Here is a 23,382-nt window from a genome sequence, read left to right as displayed (position 1 = left end):
TAGTACTGGTACCAACAAAACTGTAACAACAGTAGAATTAGTATATGCTGGTATCATCAAAACTGTAACAACAGTAGAATTAGTATATACTAATACCATCAAAACTGTAACAACCGTAGAATTAGTATACACTGGTACCATCAAAACTGTAACAACAGTAGAATTAGTACATACTGGTACCATCAAAACTGTAACAACAGTAGAATTAGTATATGCTGGTATCATCAAAACTGTAACAACAGTAGAATTAGTATATACTGGTACCATCAAAACAATTAGTATATACTGGTACCATCAGAACTGTAAAAACAGTAGAATTAATATACCTATAAAACACTCTTATTTCTTACATAATATTTAACACTCTAGAAAGAGTATGAAATTATTTTATCTAAACCAGAAGATAGATTGCAGAAAACCATACAGTGTGTTTTTGTGTATAAGACTCAGAGAAAAGAACTTTGTATAGAATATAAAGGGAATGTTTGAAAGTGGAGCACTGAATCTTACCGAAGGAGGAAAAAATAGAAAAGAATAAAAACCCTCTCATGATTATATACAGGATAACGTGTGCAAATACCGAATATACAGACATGTATTAAACAATACAAACTGATAAGAAAATAAGTACTGACGTACCGAATATTGATATGAATTTGCAATAATATGATCGTTTGATAAAACAAACAACGAAAAAAAATACATACTGTAATCCTTATACTTTTGTGATTAAAAAATATTTAACAAGCTATCATATGCCATGCTACTCAAATCTTACCAAAAACATCGTGTAAAGAGTATATCTCTTGAAAACATAATATTCATTTCTTATAATATGAACAGTCTTGTTCAACTCCAAAATCGGAGTATACATTTTAATACGAAACAGACGTGTCTAAGCTAGATATATTTACAACCAGTCATTTCAAAAGACAACAGCTATCTTCAACGGTATAAACATTTCTCAGAACATCAAGATGTATAAACATTTCCAAGAATCTTAACCTGAATACTTATATAAAAGATGACAACCTGTCTCATTTGACTGACGTGGACAAAAAGTGAAAGTATTCAATCAGAAGTGATGACAACTGTTTTGAAATCCCGACAGCGGCAAAAACAATAATCAGAAGTTTTAAAACGAAGCAGATTTGTTTCATAATAGAAATTACAAACACATATTCATGGACCACCAAAAATGAAATGCTTTCTTGATTTCTTTTATTGCCCAAAATCATTAGAACACACACTTGAGATTAAAGCAAATTTATTCAGTGAGAAAAACACAAAATTACATCTACGGGGTTTTTTAAAAAAATGAAATTGATTCCAGGGAAACTAGATTAGTTCTTTGTTTTTAAAGCCTGACTCATCCAATAATGTTTGGATTAGTAGCAGTTCTGAAAAGAAATTATAATGAAAAACATAAAATTACAAAATACATGAAAACACGACCTCAACGTTTTATACGATAGCAAACACTTTCTTAAAGGTCTACAGTTAATGGAATTTAAGATGCTACATGTATAGAAATATAATGTTTAAGATAATAACATTATTACGCTTTAATACAATCAAATATATATTCAAAACATAAACAATAAAATCTCATGGTATGTATTATTCATAAACTGTCACGACAAAATGCTTAATCATGTTAACAGATCACATAAAGGATGAATTCTGTAATGAAAATAGCAAAAATTGCCTGATTGTCTACAAAAAAGAGGTAATACTTTAATACCGATGGCGAACCAAATGCAAGAAATTCGTGTCCGCTTAATTCTGAGCTTGATATTCAATATATACATCTATAGAAGTCTTCAGACACCGGCTCCATTTGTTAACGCATGACATTCGCGCACATCATCTGAAGAGCCAGACACATGATATTGTTGTATACACATATTAAGAAATGTATTCAACTCACTCTTTTTCACAGATGAAATCGTATTTGGAGGAGCAGGGTGAATCATTCCATTGGTAGTGATAGGGGAAATAGAGGTTGGCACAATCTTCTGTAACCATATGAACATGATGGTAATCGTTTGGTTCATTTGGAGCCCAGTCTACAAAATCTACGTCATCTTGGGTCGTTTGCCACAAATACTTCCCCTCTACTAACGCATCCGTCAGACCTATCCAGTAGGTGCCTACATTGAGGGAAAAATGGACGAGTTTTAGTAATTACAATTAATTTGCACAGCATTTGTCAAAGCTGGGCTCTAGACTCAGACAAGAGAAGACCAGCAAAATGGTAGGCCACAATACTAGTAGCGAAGGGGTGGTGACTCTTACATTTCACAGTTATATAATATTGTACCAATAAAAACATTCAACTTAAAGTACATACCGTTAGTTTTAACAGATACCAAATGGTTCTTCAGGAAGCTGTTTTCAGAGGCACTCTCTATTTCAACTAATTTTGCATGAAGGGTACTGCAATAAAACTAACAGAAGAAAGAATAAAAAAATTTTCTATGAGATTGACTTGAGATTCATTTTTATTTAGTATATGTCTCTAGTTTATTGGCAAACATTATAATCGGGTAAGATAAAAAAAATTAGATACTTTACAGAAACTTTACTCTTACTCAAACTTATCAATTACAATGCATGATCAAATAATTTTTTTTTAATTCAGGTTTTCATGCTATATCAAACTGAACTGCCAGCATCTACAATATTTTTATTAGTCCCCTACCGGTGAAACCGGAGGGGACTATAGGTTTCCTCTGAGTCTGTCCGTCCGTCTGTCCGTCCGTCTGTCTGTCTGTCCGTCTGTCTGTCTGTCTGTCTGTCTGTCCCTCTGTCTGTCTGTCAGTCTGTCCCACTTGGTTTTCCGCACTTTTTTCCTAAACGCTTGCAGATATTGAGCTGATTTTTGGTATGTGAGTGTATTTTGATGAGTTACAGATCAAGTTTGAATTGCATTCCGCTTCATTGATTTTTGACGGAATTACGGCCTTTTCAATTTTTACGGGTTTTCCGCAATTTTCTTCTAAACGCTTGTAGATATTGAGCTGATTTTTGGTATGTGGCTTTACCTTGATTAGTTATAGATCAAGTTCGCATTTCGTCCCGCTTCATTAATTTTTGACAGAATTATGGCATTTTCAATTCTGAACGGGAACCAGATTACATGCACTTGCCGGTAGGGGACTAGTATTGCTAATGCAATACTCCCAGAATGCTTGTTTGAGTAGATATTTGGAAACATTTGGAGGACTTTTTGAGGATAGGGCTCATATATATTAGTGAATCTCAAAATGTCTCGTCTAACCTACTTGTTATAATTTGAATTATCTTTTTAAATATATTTTTTATTTATCTGGTCAATAGTTTTTTAATATCCAGTCTTTATCTGGTTAACACTTGCCATGGCCTCTGTCCAACCTAGTGGTTCGGCATCAATGAATGCGTAACAAGATGTTGAATGGTGGTACCATCCTCCGGGACAGGACTGACTAGTAATGACTGTAACTACAGGGGTGTAAACGGTTCATACTTCATGTAAGAAGTCACGAAAATCAAAAGAAATGGGTTGGTGTTTGGTCTTTGTTCAAGATAGAGCTTCTGGTAAAGTCAGCAGCATTGAGAGGCATTTGTCTAAGATAGAGCTTCTGGTAAAGTCGACAGCATTGAGCGGCATTTGTCCAAAACAGAGCTTCTGATGAAGTCAGCGACATTGAGCGGCATTTCTCCAACACAGAGCTTCTGGGTCAGCGGCATTTGTCCAAGACAGAGCTTCTGGTAAAGTCAGCGGTATTTGTCCACCACAGGGTTTCTGGTGAAATCAGCGGCATTGAGCGGCATTTGTCCAAGACAGAGCTTCTGGTGAAGTCAGCGGCATTGAGCGGCATTTGTCCATCACAGTGCCTCTGGTAAAGTCAGCGGCATTAAGCGACATTTGTCCAAGACAGAGTTTCTGGTTAAGTCAGCGGCATTGAGCGGCATTTGTCCAACACAGAGCTTCTGGTGAAGTCAGCGGCATTGAGCAGCATTTGTCCAAGACAGTGCCTCTGGTAAAGACAGCGGCATTGAGCGGCATTTGTCCAACACAGAGCTTCTGGTAATTTCAGCGGCATTGAGCGGCATTTGTCCAACACAGATCTTCTGGTAACTTCAGCGGCATTTGTCCAACACACAGCGTCTAGTTAAGTCACACGGTACTTCTGCTAAAGTTAGTTGCAAAGTTTAAATAACTTATATGAAAAGTTGAACTTTTCTCAAAAAAATGCTCACTTTTGTACAATGAAAATTCTTTTGCCTTAAAAAGATTCACAGAAGGCCTGAAAAATTAATTTGTGCAACTGCATAAATAATGTTTTGTTTAGACCAAGGATAGAAGAATCTGAAATACAATTAATTCTTTTTCTACTGATAGAATTAACTTATAATTGACAGAGGGTTTACCATTCTATCTATGAAAGGTACTGTAAAGATATTTGTTTTTCTTTAATGGCAAGGATTTGATCATTAATTAGCATTTTTGTTTCCCCCCTTTCTTTTGATAATATTTTCATTAGTATCTAGATAATACAATAATATTAGACTAAACTGACTTCACTAAATAGCATAATTCTGGCCTGTTATTAGTCTAGAAGCATGCTAATTAAGCATTAAAGTAATGGCAGTCAGATACATACTTATCACCAATGTGTGATTCTGTCCCAAAATCTTAGCAAGTGTTTAAAACCCAAAGATGATTAGGCACATACTGTTAATCATCTGGCTTCAATATTCTAATTTTGTAAGAAATGTAATCATTGATATTGCTTGATTATGACTATTAACTTAAGGGCATCCCATGCATAAGTAGCAAAAATATATCTTTGATCTTTAATTTTAAAATTAAGGAAAATATGTAAAGAGTCCATAAATTGAGGTACATTAGAAAAAGCTTTACCATGAGATTTGTTTCAAAATTATCACAAAATAGATGTCTAATTAGAGTCTAAGGACTAATTAATGTCCCCCATTCAATACAAGTTAAACCACAAGAAAGAATGCCCCTTCCATATAAGGTAACTACATGAAGAATACCACTCAGTTTGTATTAAGTCACTTCATAAACAATGCAGCTTATTCCGTATAAGGTCATTACATGAAGAAAGCTGCTCATTTTGTATAAAGTCACTTCATAAAGAATGCAGCTTATTCCTTATTAAGGTCAGTACATGAAGAAAGCTGCTTATTCCGTATAAAATCACTTCATGAAGAATGCCACTTATTCCGTAAAAGGACACTACATGAAGAATGCTGCTTATTCTGTATAAGGTCATTACATGAAGAATGCTGCTTATTCCGTATAAGGTCACGACAGGAAGAATTCTGCTTATTTTGTATAAGGTCACTACATGAAGAATGCTGCCTATTCCATATAGGGTCACTACAAGAAGAATGCTGCTTATTCCGTAAAAGGTCACTACATGAAGAATGCTGCTTATTCCATATAAGGTCACTACATGAAGAATGCCGCTCATTATGTATAAGTCAATACGTGAAGAATGCTGCTTATTCCGCTTATGGTCATTACATGAAGAATGCAGCTCATTCCATATAAGGTCACTACATGAAGAATGCAGCTCATTCCATATAAGGTCACTACATGAAGAATGCCGCTTATTCCGTTAAAGGTCACTACATGAAGAATGCCGCTTATTCCGTAAAAGGTCACTACATGAAGAATGCTGCTTATTCCGAATAAGGTCACTACATGAGGAACACTGCTTATTCTGTATAAGGTCACGACGTGAAGAATGCTGCTTATTCCGTTTAAGGTCACTACATGAAGAATGCTGCTTATTCCATATAAGGTCACTACATGAAGAATGCTGCTTATTCAGTATAAGGTCATTACATGAAGAATGCTGCTTATTCCTTATCAGGTCACTACATGAAGAATGCTGTTTATTCCGTATAATGACATTACATGAAGAATGCTGCTTATTCCATACAAGGTCACTACCTGAAGAATGCTGCCTATTTCGTATAAGGTCACTACATGAGGAACACTGCTTATTCCGTATATGCTAATTACATGAAAAACTTGCTCATTCTGTTTATGGTCACTACATGAAGAATGCTGCTTATTCAGTATATGATCACTACATGAAAAATGCTGCATTCCCGTATATGCTTTTTAGATGAAGAATGCTGCTAGTTCTGTGTTGGACTTTACCAGAGGCACTGTGTTAGCCAAATGCTGCTCAATGCCGCTGACTTTATCAGAAGCACTGTGTTGGACAAATGCTGCTCAATGCCGCTGAAGTTACCAGAAGCTCTGTTTTGGACAAATGCCGCTCAATGCCGCTGACTTTACCAGAGGCACTGTGTTGGACAAATGCCGCTCAATGCCGCTGACTTCAGCAGAAGCTCTGTGTTGGACAAATGCCGCTGACTTCATCAGAAACTCTGTCTTGGAGAAATGCCGCTCAATGCTGCTGAAGTTACCAGAAGCTCTGTCTTGGACAAATGCCGCTCAATGCCGCTTACTTTACCAGAGGCACTGTCTTGGACAAATGCCGCTCAATGCCGCTGACTTCACCAGAAGCTCTGTGTTGGCTAAATGCCGCTCAATGCCGCTGACTTCATCAGAAACTCTGTGTTGGAGAAATGCCGCTGAAGTTACCAGAAGCTCTGTGTTGGACAAATGCCGCTCAATGCCGCTGACTTCACCAGAAGCTCTGTGTTGGACAAATGCCGCTCAATGCCGCTGACTTCATCAGAAGCTCTGTGTTGGACAAATGCCGCTCAATGCCGCTGACTCACCAGAAGCTCTGTGTTGGACAAATGCCGCTCAATTCCGCTGAAGTTACCAGAAGCTCTGTCTTGGACAAATGCCGCTCAATGCCGCTGACTTTACCAGAGGCACTGTGTTGGACAAATGCCGCTCAATGCCACTGACTTCACCAGAAACTCTGTCTTGGACAAATGCTGCTGAAGTTATCAGAAGCTCTGTGTTGGACAAATGCTGCTCAATGCCGCTGACTTCACCAGAAACTCTGTCTTGGACAAATCCCGCTCATTGCCGCTGAAGTTACCAGAAGCTCTGTGTTGGACAAATGCCGCTCAATGCCGCTGACTTTACCAGAGGCACTGTCTTGGACAAATGCCACTCAATGCCGCTGACTTCACCAGAAACTCTGTGTTGGACAAATGCCGCTCAATGCCGCTGACTTTACCAGAGGCACAGTGTTGGACAAATGCCGCTCAATGCCGCTGACTCTACCAGAAGCTCTGTTTTGGACAAATGCCGCTCAATGCCGCTGACTTTATCAAAGCACTGTGTTGGACAAATACCATGTTTTGACTCTCAGAAAAGTTTTTAAAAACACCTTACCCAATATATTTCTTAGTACTCGTAGTATTCTATAAACTAAAAGTAATCTTTCGTGACTTCTTACATGAAGGAATAGCCGTGTAAACAGAACAGCAAGGTCATCTCATTGACATTATCACACATAAAGAATATAAAACATTTAATGTGTAAAAATATAATGAATTTAAACAATAATATATGTATATATTCAACTGAAACGGATATATAACATTTATTTAATTTTTATCCATTACTTTTCTACTCTTTCTTATTTGGGGTAATCATATATCAGAAAACTTATATAATTGTGATTATTTTTTTATCATTGAAGGGATGCAAATGTTAGTGATAATTATCAACAAGAAAACGGAACTTTTTACCTATGGACGACAAAAGTACAACTCTGTAGAAGGATCCCACGTTGACTGTTAACTTAAAGATAAGAATGGACTGTGCCAGAGTGCTATCTTCACATTAATCTATAAATTAGTAAGAACAGCTACGAATTCAGTGATTTTCATGAAATGTTTTAAAGGGGCTGGGAAACAGATTAAAAGCTCATATGTTCTAAAATTTTTAAATAATATTATCTTCTATAATATTTATTTACTATGTAAATTATTATGAAAATTGTATTATAACTGGCACCAGGAGAGGAACTTGTAAGTTGTCAGAAGTTGTTTCCAATCCATAAATATGTTCAAACCAACTACCTAACCTCCACGGTAGCTCAGTCGGTAGAGCGCTCGCTCCGTGATCGAAAGGTCGTGTGTTCGAGTCACGGCCGCGACTGACCTAAGTCGATAACAAAACATTGGTAGCATCTGTTCCTTCGCCAGGCGCTCGGCACTTAAAAGTGAAAATTGCGGATCCTTCGGATGAGACCTTAAAAACCGAGGCCCTGTGTCACAGTGGGTCTTGGCACGTTAAAGAACCCTCACTGCTCAATGGCCCTGAGTGCCGAGTATAGGTCTGAGTTTTCAGCCCTTCGCCGGTATATGGTGACGTCTCTATATGAGTGAAACATTCTCGAAGGACGTAAAACAGCATACAATCAATCAATCAAACCAATGGCAGACACTCTCAAACAACGTAGGAGTGAAAGGGAAACTATTCAAAGAAAAAAATGACCGTTAATTAACACCCGAAAATACAGTCTCACATCCCAGAATCAATTGAAATTCGATGAGCGTAATTGTTACAAGAAAAATCAAAGTACTGAAAGTACTGGGAAGCGAATTCATCAGAATTATTTTGTTGAATTTAAATTGCCTGTTGTATTTGAATTTAAGCAATATCTTGACAGTCCGGCTGTTTGATACATAATCAAACATGTGAGTCATGAAAATTTCCAGTTGGGATATGAAATTCAACATTGTCTTACGCCTTTTTATTTTAAGCATTTTACATTTTCTTCTTTTGTCAAAAGATAAATCAATTTCACATACATGAAATTGCAAGAAAATATTTCTCCGTTTCTTTATAAAGAAAAACAATATATACAAATTAAATGGCAGATATTTACTCCAAACAGCAATGTATTTCTAAAACCTAATAAAAAAAAGGAAAAAAAGAAAACCATGTATATGTTCTTTCTCCATCTCCTTATAAGAGACTATAAGAGTTAGCTTTGCGTATAAATCGCAATTTATTGGAGGGGGGATGGTTTTTCATTTATGTGCAACACAAACAGCTAATTCTTAATAATAAATTCATTCCGTGTTTACGGGTGTTTACGGGTTTTTCAAATTGAAGATTGGCTGTTAGTGACTATGCTTTAATTTTAGAAACTGCACTCGGAAAATAAAGATGTTATTTGTTTATTGCGTCGATAAATATTTCCTTATTGATAACATAATTATTTATTAAAGTTATAAATAAAACATCTCAAAAACATGGAATACTAGTATTCTCACTAAATGAATCGTTTTTATAGTATATATCTCTTTGTTTCATATTCATAAGCGATTTATAAATTTACGATTTTATAGAAAGGATTTTACAAGAAATACATTAATGGAGTGTGTAGGATATTAACACAATCGCTATGAGCGTCCAGTATTTACTAATGATAAATAAAACTTAGACTGTATATTACATTTTTAACACTTCACATTCATCGCGCTGTGCAGCATATCGGCATCATGTTTGTAACAACGTCATGTGACAAAACTCTATGTCAATGAAATGAGCACCCTTAGAGTTAACGTCCTTTTGTCAGAAATAATTGGTAAATATACATTTTGAGTATAAAGAACTATCCTTTCATCACTGATTTTCATATACATGATTTATAATGTATTTGCAACAAAAATTTGTCTTTTCTGTTGATCTCACAATATGTATATCTGATTTGTAAATATTACTTTTTTAAAATAAAAATTCTATACTTTTCTTCTTCAGATTAAAAACATGTCATTAAACCCCCAAAAGTATTTTGGACCATTGTTGAAATACTTTAAAATGCTTCAGTATTTTTTTTTTACGGACGTTTGATACTTTACACCGTTCTCTACTTGTTTTTGTATGATTTTTTGACTACCACGCAAAACGAATTTAGAGGAAAAGAATATCCAAATATCCACAGCACTGTTGTGTTAGTTGAAAAGGAATACTGCAAATAATTGCCCGTAATTTTTCTGCTATTTCCATGATAAATAATTCAACAGCTCAAGAAAGAAAATACAATACATGTATATTAATCTCAAGTATTAAAAAATCTTCATGAAGGTATACACTGTACAGCATTGTTATATTCTATTTTTATATAGTCCTCATTAAGTTACTTAGCAGTCAAATCTGCAACACGCGCACATCTGTACATAAACTATTTCTTCGTAGTTTCCTAATACAAATATTATACTGTTTGCTTAATACATTTCATTGGCGCTATTCCTGTCCATTGCTAAGAACGTTTAATTAAGGTTTTTTGCGCATTTTTCGCCATATCTTGTGCACTGCACACACAATTTTAAAGCACAATATTCCGAGAAATTAGTTTTCATATTTGAGTGGATTCGTTGAAAACACAGCCACCACGTGCCCTACATGTACGTACAGCCGCAAATTGCTTTTCCTTGCGAATTATTTACATCATTTTTTTTACCCATATTACAAGTATAGAGTAAAACACAAGTATAGACAGTCCATGAATGCATTCCAGTCTGTTACTAATTGATACTGAGATGCGAAAATCAGCTTCATTGATAGCTCTCTGCATGATGCAAGGGTGATAAAAGGAAGACTTGTTTATAGTTACATTGCCTGAAATATGGGTCTAGAAGAAGAAATAATAGTTTATATGGATATAACTTATATAGAACGTACATATGTAAGTACATTGTTAATCAATTTTATGCAAAATTTTCTACTAAATAACTCAATTCCAGTTTGAGTTTTAAATACTTATTAAAATCCCATCTGAGTTTTAAAAATATGTACTTATTAAATCACTACATTACATGTACATGACATATAATAAACCGTTTTTAATTAAGTATTTGCGCCATAGATGCAGCAATTGTTAGCTACATGGTACAAAAGTGATGCGTGCCGACATGATTTTAAATGAACTACAATGTATAGAGATAAGCATGACAAGAACCGCCCTTATCTACTAATAGTGGATTTTCGTACAATGTACATGCATACTCTTTACCTTACTAATTGACTCCTATTATTAGAACTGCACGTAACTCAGTATTACACTGAAATAGCCGAAAGAGAGTCGGGGATTTCCAGTTGCATATTTTTAGAAAACCCAGTGGAGTTATCTGACTTGCTAAGTGGCGCTGGATCGCGAACGGAAGTAGATTTAGGATGACAGAAAGCGCTTTGCGCTGCACTAAGCGGTTAAAAATGAATGTTATACTCTGCAAAATGCCAAAGAAAATACATACTTCTGAATTATATTTTATGTACCCAATGTTCTTTGAATGTTCTTAATTTAAGTGTATCAATCAATGTGAAATTCATAATAATGAACCGTGAATCAATGAAATATAATATCGGTGCCACAGATTTCTCTTACAAGATTTCTTGTTATACATTTAGTTCACTTTGGATTTCTTATGCCGATTTCAGTTGGAGTAATTTGTTAAATTATACATATTAATTTACGCTGCTAATTTTCCTCATTGTTCATATTGTTTTATTTACAAAACCTTTTTCAGTTTTGTTTGTACATCAACCTCTGTTTTCATTTCAGGGTAACCTGTAGCTGTCCAATAGATTGAATCTTCTTAGGCATCTACGGGTAACTTGTTGGATGGAGTGCAGGATGATAAGAAATTTACTGGACAATTAAGTTAATCAAAAGATAAAACAACTTAAACACATATATCCCAAAACAAAAGAATATATTTGACACCGTTATAGGTAACAATTTGCAACAAAAGGCCCATGGACCACATCGCTCACCTAAGCACATTGGCTAGTAAAAAGCAGGAATCAATTCAGTATTGAAAAGTTTACGGGGGAGGGGACAAACTTAATTTTACTAATCACGGCTTTGCTTTTCTTAAACAGAAGAATTTTAAAGATTTTTCCCCTATGTATTCCTATGTAAAAATCTAATCGCTCATTGTGGCACCACCCTACCAATCCTAAATTTGAACAAATTTGAATCTACACTACCCGAGGATGCTTCTAAAATAATATGACTAATCTTGCCTTTGCTATTCTTAAGCAGAAGATTTTTTCAAGATGATTCCTGTATATTCTTATGTAAAACTTTGACCCTCTGTTGTGCCCCCAACCCCTGAGACACTATCACTTGAACAAATACATTTCCTATATGTTCCTATGTAAAACTTCGACCCCATCTTAAGTCCCCGCCCTATCCTGTGGGTTATGATATGAACAAACTAGAGTTTGTAATGAATCTTTCACATGTTTCATCTTTTCTCTTGCCCAGTGGTTCTTGAGAAGATATTTAAAAGATGCCACCAAATTTCTACTAATTCTTAATTATCTCACCTTGAAAGAGGGCGTGGAACTTCCTGTGAATAAACTTAAATTCACCCAAGGATGCTTTGTGACAAGGTTGGTTACGACACACGTCAGAGGACAGACGGACGCCGGGCACACTTTGATCAGAAAAGCTCACTCGAGTCTTCGGCTCAGGTGAGCTTACAAATGTAAAATAATATAAGAAATAATGTATAATTTCTTTTTAGTTTTATTGGGGTGTGAAAACTGGTTGGCACATAATCAAATCCTCCATGTAACCAACCCGTCTTTGCATCCCAAGAAAACTAAAAAAAGATATTTTATTATATTGATTAAAATGCCCCTGTGATGGGACATACTGTAGTAAAACATCTAAGTATGAATCGTCTCAAATTTTGTGGTATCTTATTTCGAATATATAATGTTGACTTCAAAAGATATAAACAAATTAAAACATTTAACTACCCTCAGTCCTTTAAGTACTTTGATTTAGAACATAACGTTTTTTTTTTTTTTTTTTTTATCAAATATTGATCTGTTTTTCGACGTAGGAGTAGGAAAGTGCACGAAGAAATACAGGATAGAGAGTAGAACCCGACTAAAATAATGGCCCGTGGCTGTCAGGAATTAGGAAATTCACTGAGACAATCAAAAAGGTGAATATTCTTCACAAATTTTCACCCCTAGGAATCGCAACCAAAGAATGTCGAATGTAAAATTTTTAAGATCAGTGTAGTTGAGCTAGATTTACCCCAAATTATATATTCGTTCTTCATTACATAAAGTATATATGGTAAGTCTATTGTAGACAAACACGGTATCTCGATCTTAAATTATGCATCATTTCTAATATGGGTCAATTTTATCTTTATAACTTCATTTTTATTGTCAAGTAAACAGGGACCTTTAAACCACATACCTTTAATGCATAGTATGGATCATATACCTTTAAAACATGTTAGTTTCACAACCATAAATACATAAATCAGATTATTTTGAAGAAAATGAATTGTCTAAATACGAATTATCCTTAGATGAAGATTGTGATAATTTAAGTGATGTTAATAAGTTGGGTAAATATAATGTAAATATTGACAGAAAAAAGTAGTGATAGTAAGACGAATGCTTATTGATATCAGCTACTGAATTTTTGTAAGGCAAATAGCCTATATATAATGAACGGTAGAGTACCAAATGATGAAGAAAAGGGGAATTTTACAACTACCAGGTCAAGTATTGTTGACTATTTCATATGCAATGCTGATTTTTTTCAATTTGTTAGACACTTTGAAGTATTAGATTTTAATTGTTTGTACTCAGATATCTATATGCCCCTGGCATGTCATCTAAGTATTATACGTAGTGACAATGAATTAGAAGGTATGTCACAAAGAAAGTTATCTGAAAGAATTAAATCGTGGGACTCCACTAAATCGAATGATTTCTGTAACAATATATTAAGTACATAAAATCTACTAAATATAGAGTAAATTATAGACAACAAAATTTTAGACCCTGATAATATAAGAAAAGGCGATGTTGATTTTTTGTTTAATACCACAGCTGACCTATTACTATCCTCGGCCAAAGCAACATTTGGCACGTTTTTACCTCGCAATATTGATGTAAGTAGAAACAAAATAACAATACAATGGTTTAACGCTGATTGTTACAAGGCAAGGAAATTTTGTAGGGAAATTAAACGTAAATGGTTATCCCTATCCTTCTTTATGGTTGTGAGATATGGGGATTTGAAAATGTGAACATTATTGAGAAACTTCAACTCAAATTTTGTAAACTTATACTTCATCTTAAGACATCTACTCCAAATTATATGGTTTATGGTGAGCTTGGCAGATATCCATTGAGTATAAATATTAAAATGAGAATGATAAAATTCTGGGTAAAACTGTTAAAATGTAAAGGGAAAAAATTGTGTCACATTTTATATAATTTTTTTATACAGCTCATCAATGTACAACACTGTTAATTGTAGTTTTAAATGGATTGAATGTATACGAAGTATTTTACAAGAATGTGGATTGAATTATGTCTGGATGACGCAGAAAGTTCACAATGAAAAATGGTTGTTGATTGTAATTAAGCAAACGCTGATTGATCAATTTAAACAAAATTGGAATTCAGATTGTGATACATCTGGTAAAGGCAAAATTTACAATTTGTTCACTAATAGTACTTTTACAACTAGAAACTATTTAAACATGAATGTATCAATGAATATTATAACTACATTAGCAAGATTTAGAACTAGTAATCATAAATTACCAATCGAGACAGGCCGATGGAGCAATATACCTTCAAATCAAAGATTTTGTACTTTATGTAATAATGATACTGGAGATGAATACCATTATATTATGTCATGTCCTGCTTTTAATGATTGTAGAAAATTGTATTTACCATCAACATATATAATTCGACCAAGTGCTTTTAAGTTTTCAAATTTATTTTCATGTATAAAGTTATCTGTTATCAATAATCTTTGTAAATTCATCAATATAATAAATAAGAGAGTTACCCTTCCAGGTTAATGTAAACTGTACACTCTTGCATCAAGACGAAGTATTTTGTATGATATCTCTATGTTGTTTTATACAATGTGAGAATAAATTGAATTGAAGGACTTATCGCATGTTTCTAAATTTTTTGAAATAAAATGAGTATAATTACGTTCCTTATCACCACAATTTATAAATTCTGTGTTTTTCTGTGGATAAATCGCGTTAATTAACTAATAATAGACACAAATGAAAACCACTGAATTAATTAGATAGCGATCACGTGACCCTGTGACGTCGAAGGCGACAATGGCTGATCAGTTCGCCATTAATCTTTCTAAAATATAAGCGATACAACCTGAATTTTCTGCGTTGTGAACGACCAAATCACTTATCTTATTGATATAAAATTGAATATTCAATCTTATATGTTAGAATTGTCAGCAAGAAAAAAAAATCTAAAAAATCTGTTAACATTGTAAAAATAGCTGCGACGATAGCGAGGGAGACGCAGCGAAGACGACGAAACTCGCCATAACAATGCAATTTGATTGTCATCTTATCACATGTATTAACTTACTTGATTCACAAATTAAACATTATATAACTTTTTTATTCTTCGTTTTGTATATAATATTAATTTATGCAAGTCTTCATATGTTTTTTAAAGGATAGCGATCTTGAAAAATAATTTCCCGATCACGAAACATTGCCGTAATTAGAGCTACAGGTTCTAAATGTTTTGAATAAAAAACGAAAATATTTTAAAAGCCTTATACCTTAGAACTAATTAATGTTTCTAAAGTAATTGAAAAGCATATAAGGAATTAATTTTTTCAGCATTTTCGTAATTTAGCTGCATTTGTCATTGATAACTCCGTTTATAGTGTGCATATTCTCATCTCTCTATCACCGAATTGTCGCCTACATGTGTATGACGTGAGAGCAGGATTTCGCCGAAATCCGACTGAAATATTCATATTGCCATATTTGAATTTCAACTCTCAATATCTCTTAAAATATGCTTTCAACCAAGTTTATTGTATTCAGTATTTTAATAGATAAGGTTATAGATAATATTTTTCATAAAATTACGATTTTTGAAAGATCATGCGATAAGTGCTTTAATGCATTCTATTTATCAGAAACTGTTATACCTGAAAATAGAGGGAAAAGATGTTGGAAAGGAAAACCGGTACATGTATCATTTCGCCGAACGAATATGTAATTTGTCCGAACAAAGAAGATGGGCGTGTTTCGTGTGTGATCTGCAGGAATCATGCGTACAAAACATTTATAGTTTAAATGTCTATACGATTTGGTCGGCTGACCACAGCTGGACATACTTTATAAAGTTACGCACATGGGAAAATGTTACATTTAGTTTGAAATACTTTGTCAAATTTAATATATCAGTCCGCTTATCTTAATAATTACTACATGTAAAACTTAGTAACGCTTCATATAAATAATAAACACCTATAAGGGTATAGTTAAATGCAATTACATGTATATATTTAAGTATCAATAGGTTGGAAGAATTGCTTTCGCTTTCGGTGCAACAGAACCAGAATTTATCTATTTGCAAATAAATCAGTACATAAAATTAAACTGAAAAAAAAATTGATTGTTTGTACTAAAAAAATTATTAACGCTCCATGCGAGGATCGAACCAAAAATAATTCTTTTACGTTGCACTGGACGGGTAGCGCCTACTACTGAGCTATCACCGCTTCACACATTTTATGGTTTTTAAAGCGACAATGAAGCACCGCACTTACACACTGGGATTTTTTTGGAAAAAGTTCATTTTTTTATGGTCTCTGGGTCTTCTCTCCATTTTTTACAAATGGTTTTTTAGTTTCATTGAATTAAAATTCACACAAATAACGTTTCAATATCATGGAGAGATGACCAAGAGATAGCAAAATTTTAGAAAAACGTGGTTAAAAATGTAACATTTTGTACCAAATGAACTTATCTAGCCAATTTTTTTTTTTTTATCAAATCTTCTACTCACGAACAACAACTCCTCGATTAGTCACATTGACTCGTATATACGGAAGCATTCTTATGTAGTATAGTTTAAATTTGTTCAGTTCATAACCTCTGGGGTAGGGTAGGGCCTTAATATATTATCAAAGTTTTACATGGGAATATAAGGGAAAAAATCTGCCGAAGGACAGCAGGACCATAGTAACTAAGGTAAGCGATGTGACCCATGAGCATCTTGTTAAATCTTTAAATGTTCCAAACTATAATTATCCTTTAAGTGATTCCAATATATATCGTTGCTAAGTAGAACTCAACATTTTGGTGATGAGAACATCGAAAACTAAAATAAAATAAAGTTGTTACCGATTGCAATCATCTGTCGTCAGTGTTTGCCATGTTAACATCCATCTGCTGTTCAAGACAGCCAAAAGATCTTGACCCACCAAAATCAAGCGCTCGTAGCACACTTTTTAAACAACACAGACTATCCATATTTTGCAGTCATGTCGTTAAGAGCCTATATTTATTAAATACAACAAGAAATGTGACCGTGGAGTAGCAGTTTTAATTATTTTAAGCTCAGTTTGACCAAATTTTCTTGAACAACGATTGAAATTTGACTTTATTCTGTTCTTATTTTGTTTTGATAAGAAATTATAGTTTTATATTCTACAGGAAATAGTTTATGGTATGGTCAAGACGGGAAACTATGGAATTCCATGTACGACAGCCAACTGCTTACTGCCAACTGCTAACTGCCAACTGCTCACTGCTTACTGCCAACTGCTCACGGCTTACTGCCAACTGCCACACATATTTGAATAAATTTTTATATTTATATTGATATTTATGTGAATTTTCATAAAACCAGGCGCTGATCCAGGATTTTTTTTACAGGAGGGACCCACCCCAGTAAAAAAAAAATCCAACCCAGAAATTTCTTGACAAAAAACAAAAACAAAAACGTAAACTCCTTTCCTAAACGTGAAAAACCTATTTCGGCGGGGGGGGGGGGGGGAGGGGGGGGGGCTGTTGACTTCTTATGCTTCATATCTATGAGTTTTCATTTCATATCAACTTAACACGGATCCACGTTTTCTAGGGGGGGGGGGGGGTCCAAGGTCACTTTTAGATGGTTTAATATAGGTCTATACATTAATTAACTCTACAATTCCAGGGGGTGGTCCGGACCCCCCCCCCCTCCCAACGACCCCCCCTCTAGATCCATGCATGTAAAGAATAACTTATTTGGGAAAATAAAGAGATATAAATCTTTAATTTGAAAAAAATATTTCACTATAGATATTAACGGAAAATGGAAATTTATTTTCAAAACATCTTCCCCCGCGAAACAACAGATCCTTTTTTTTCAGTTTTTATTCCTTCCAAAGGTTTTGTTGTCTCAAGGGGATGAGGTGGGGTGGGGGGCACGTGTTTCTGAAGATTAAAAACAGTCATTTTATTACCAATTTTAAATGAGATCACAAATAAAAAAATGTACTTTATCACTTTATCAATCTCTTATGTTAAATTTTACATAAGTTAAAACATACGGTGAGATTTAACAGTCATTTATCCATTTTCATTTTCATGAGTATTTGAAAATAGTGATGTTTTCAGCCTGATTTCAATTGAAAAAAATTTTCTACCCTCTTATGAAAGAAATTGTAAATAAGAGTAATAAACTTTTTGTCAATGGTTTTTAAAAATAGTACTTAATGCTAATGAACATTTTTCTTTGCATTCAAACAAGTTTTTATGTCCAAATTGCCATTTATATTGAATTAAATGGATGGAAAATGTAGGCGAGAATCGAGAGTTAGTGTGCGTAGTTCTTACAATAATAATAAAATTTGGCGGATTTAGGAATTTTTAAACTGTAAAGGCGAGGAAGGAGTAAATCGGAAGAAGGAGTGTTTCCTCTTTAAAAAAACAAACCATTTAATTTCTGCACTTCGTTGCAGGCAAATAATTTGATAGCTTTTTTAATGCGTGTAAGAGAGAGAGGGGGGGGGGGGTCACATTCCCACACATAGGTACTTTTCCTAGGGTAAAAAGAATATCCGAAAGATATTATTCGACATTTTAAAATCCGCCAATTTTTGTTATTATTGTAAGAACTACGCACACTAACTCTCGATTCCCGCCTAAATTTTCCATCCATTTAATTCAATATAAATGGCAATTTGGACATAAAAACTTGTTTGAAAGCAAAGAAAAGTTCATTTGTACTAATTTTAAAAACCAGTGACAAAAAATTAATTACTCTTATTTACAATTCCTTTCATAAGGGGGTAGAAAATTTTATCAATTGAAATCAGGCTGTAAACATTACCATTTTCAAATACTCATGAAAATGAAAATGGATAAATGACTGTTAAATCTCACCGTATGTTTTAACTTATGTAAAATTTAACATATGAGATTGATAAAGTGATAAAGTGCATTTTTTATTTGTTATCTCATTTGAAATTGGTAATAAAATGACTATTTTCCTGTTTTTAATCTTCAAAAACACATCCCCCCCCCCGTGAGACAACAAAACCTTTGGAATGATTAAAAACTGAAAAAAGGATCTCTTGTTTCTCGGGGGAAGATGTTTTGAAAATAAATTTCCATTTTCCTATAATTTCTATAGTGAAATATTTTCTCAAATTAAAGATCTATATCTCTTTATTTTCCCAAATAAGTTATATTTTACATACACGGATCTAGAGGGGGGTCGGTGGGAGGGGGTGGGTGGGTGTCCAGACCACCCCCTGGAATTTGTAGAGTTATTTAATGTATATACTAAACCAACTAAAAGCCACGGTGACCTTGCCCCCCCCCCCCCCGCCCGCCCCCCCCAGAAAACGTGGATCCGTGTTAAGTTGATATGAAAAGTCATAGATATGAAGCATAAGATGTCAACCCCTCCCCCCCCCCCCCCCCCGCCGAAATAGGTTTTTTACGTTTAGGAAAGGAGTTTACGTTTTTGTTTTTAATTTCTGGGTTGGATTTTTTTTACTCGGGTGGACCCCTCCTGTAAAAAAAATCCTGGATCCGCGCCTGGTTTTATGAAAATTCACATAAATATCAATATAAACATGAAAATTTATTCAAATATGTGTGGCAGTTGGCAGTAAGCCGTGAGCAGTTGGCAGTAAGCAGTGAGCAGTTGGCTGTAAGCAGTTGGCTGTCGTATATGGAATTCCATAGGAAACCACCATACGTTAGTAAATGAATGTTATATATAGTAAAAAATACGATAAAAATCAGGTCTCTGTCATAGCGAAAAACAACTTTGCCATCTGTCGTCCCAGTTGCATCGGCAGTCCCAGTTGCCGGTAATAGGGTGTGAGAACACATATTCTCTTTCTCTGCCCCCTCCCCCTCCACCTGTTTTAAAACACCATTGCCTGTTTCATAATAAATGATCAAAAAGAGAGAGTTTTGTCTTTGGTGAATAAGCTTTAAAATTAGATTTGGAAGAGTGATGAATGAGGCGTTCAAATCAATACTTGGGCTGTGTGTCTAATTAGTATGTATTTCATTGATCACCGAGTGTAAGTTCATAGGGGGGAGAGGGAGGGGGGAGGCGGTCATGAATAAATTATATTGTCGTGTAATTTTTTTTTAATGAGATATAAACTGTATGATAAAGAATACTGGTTCCTGTCTGATTTATATGAAAGCCTAGAAGGGTCAAATAAGAAAATTAAAAAAAAAAAAAATAAAAAGTCGTAATAACGATATAAAAAGTCGTTATTACGAGATAAAAAGTCGTTATTACGAGATAAAAAGTCGTAATAACGACTTAAGAAAGTCGTAATAACGAGATAAAAAGTCGTAATAACGAGATAAAAAGTCGTAATTACGACTTAACAAAGTCGTAATAACGAGGTAAAAAGTCGTTATTACGACTTAAGAAAGCCGTAATTTTTATCTCGTTATTACGACTTTTTATCTCGTAATAACGACTTTCTTAAGTCGTAATAACGACTTTCTTAAGTCGTAATAACGACTTTTTATCTCGTTATTACGACTTTTTAATTTCTTTTATTTTCTTATTTGACCCTTCTAGGCTTTCGTAGATTTAAATATGCGTGAAGTAAATAATTTGATATAAGATTTTCCGTTCCGTTCCGCTTTCCGTTCCGCGTTTTAGCAACACCCTATTATTAGACTATATGGGATAAAAAATTATTACGGAAACAAGTACCTATGGTATCAATTGTAAAGAAAAATCTATCACTAAACAATCAAGGCTAAATATCATTTTTAATGGTAGAGATTTCCAATCGATCAAGGGTCAATATTTTGGATGAAACTACAATCTCTAATCATCCAAAGTCCGACTAACAGAAGTCAAGCCAAAGCAAAAGATTTTGGCTGCTGACCACAAAAAATGATTTAACAAGCCGAGTCTAATTCGAGTGCGCTTGACTCTGCGCAGCTTTTTAGTTTCATGCAGTCGTAGGTGCAACATAACACCTATCCTAAGTATTGTAATTTTGATACAAAATTAACATAATATTTCATTATCTGTAACGTTTATGGGACTTAAAATGTGCTTTTAAGACAATAAATAAACGCTGAAATGGCTTTCACGACGTCACTGTTCTCGGTTCTGTAAGCAATGCATGACGCTGAAGAATGACGCATAACTCGCTTAAGTATTCAAGACGTCCATGGACATTTTATTAAAAACTGTTGACAGAAAATCAAAAGAGACATACCAGCAATCTAAACATTGTTATTCTTTTTACCAAAATAATTCATCTGCGCCGACATATACAAAATATATACCGCAATATGGCAAATTTAGAGGTATTGGGCATTGGGAAAAAAAACTTTGTAATAATACGGTAACCTAGACCCAATCAGATGGTCAACTTTTTTGAAATTTCACGATTTGGTGACTTTTTACAATAACTTTCATGTATTTGACTGAAAAGGAAATCCCTAGGGCAGAAATACAAAAAAATATGGATAATAACGTAATTAGAATCTGCCGGAAAATCAGAGGGTCGTACGAACTGGAGCAATCGTAGATCTGTTTATTTGTACTACGTGAATTCTAAAACGGCACGTGCCTACACTAAAGAGTTTACAATTATAATGAATATGAGGTAAAAGCAATTTTCAAAATCAAATTATCATAACTTTCTGATAAAAATAGTCTAAAATTATAACCGTAAAGATTTTAGTCTGCTTTCAGGCGAAATTAACAGAATTAAAAGTACAAATGTTGACGTTTTGTGTATTGGGGTCCGAGAAAGGAAAAACCACCAAATCATACGTTATTGCGGCAAATGTCAAACAAAATATTTTTTCTGCACAGTTAAAAAAATTACCACTTCAAAGGGCAACAATGTTTATGTCATAGGAGTATTTTTATGTTGAGTTTACACTATTTTTTTTTCTTTGAAAGCGATGGAAAAATGAGAAATGATAATAAGTATCAACAAACCTTTTGAGTACAACCTTTGCGAGCCCTGCGTGTCGCCGAGTTCCCGTTTCTTCCTTATCCAACGATTATATTAATCCCCAAACTAAATTTTAGTCAGGAAATTTGTTTTTTCAAACTCTATTTTCAGTTTCTTTTTCTTTTTGGTCGACTTTGTCAATGTAGCAGGCCTACCTGGCTTCCTTCTCTTACCATGCTGTTTTGTTTATGAAAACTACGCATGCGTGCATAGCATGGAATATAGAACCCCGAACACGTTGCGATGTATATATTTATGTCCCATAAATAACTATTAATTTTAATGAAATAATCAAAATTATTTAATTGTGACAGTTGTAATTTTCTGAAAGTATATACATTTCTGAGCAGTAAAAAAATTCCAAATCTTGTCGGAAAATTTCATCAAGTCAGTTTTTTGATGAGATGCGCCGTACTGTCACTTTAATGAAAACTCCTCATTTTTGAAAATCATGAAGTTATGAAAAACAAAACTTTTCTTAGGAAAATTTTCTTGGCAATTTTTTTGTAATTTAAATGTGGTATTCTTGGGGTTCGAACCTTAGCAATAAAAATCTTGAATATCATTTTCCTTTGAGACTAACACGCTAACCACTACGCTACACGACTCGTGATGAATGGTGGAATTGAAATCATGTTTGTGATATATAACCCTTTACTAAAAGGACTTCAAGTATTTCTCGGAAAGATGCGAATGTTGTGTCATAAAAGTGTATTTTTAAGGGATAGTGGGTTTTTGCTCCATGTTTATTGCTAAACAAAAAAGGTATATTTTTTTTACACAAACTTTGAGGAAAAACTTTCAAAAATATGGAGCGAAGACCCACTCATATAGAAAAATTGTGTTATTGTATGAGAAAATGATCCCTTTTGCCCTCTTTAGTGTGTATACGCTATTTCATATGCAAATAATTTTAATCTTTGTGAGATTTTTTTGCAAATTGTGGAGATTTTACAGAAAGTATACGTCAATTTTAGACGAAATACAAGTAATAACTTTTCAAAAAGCTTGCCTGACTAATCAATTATTATCTATGGAACGTATAAGCAAGAGAGGTGCTAAACGTTTCTGTCATCAAGGAGCGACATAGTTGCGATACTTCTTTATACAAGATGTACAATTGAAT

The 23,382-nt window shown here is 34.1% G+C and overlaps 1 protein-coding gene across 1 annotated transcript; it reads right to left on the bottom strand.

Moving 5' to 3' along the window:
* Window positions 1-1,332: 1,332 nt before the first annotated feature.
* LOC133191656 (perlucin-like protein) lies at window positions 1,333-22,432 on the bottom strand. Its single transcript, XM_061327400.1, has 7 exons — window positions 22,412-22,432; window positions 20,035-20,166; window positions 7,705-7,756; window positions 3,380-3,483; window positions 2,354-2,450; window positions 1,931-2,153; window positions 1,333-1,400 (listed from the first exon to the last, which is right to left on the bottom strand). Exons 1-7 carry the CDS (start codon window positions 22,430-22,432, stop codon window positions 1,370-1,372), a joined length of 660 nt encoding a protein of 219 aa, XP_061183384.1. The 3' UTR covers window positions 1,333-1,369.
* Between the last annotated feature and the right edge of the window lie 950 nt (window positions 22,433-23,382).

The sequence above is a fragment of the Saccostrea echinata genome, unplaced genomic scaffold, assembly GCF_033153115.1.
Source record: "Saccostrea echinata isolate AGI-Se365-2 ecotype Australia unplaced genomic scaffold, CSIRO_AGI_Sech_v1 ptg000023l, whole genome shotgun sequence".
NCBI lineage: Eukaryota > Metazoa > Mollusca > Bivalvia > Ostreida > Ostreidae > Saccostrea > Saccostrea echinata.
This window is presented reverse-complemented; position numbering and strand designations above follow the sequence as displayed.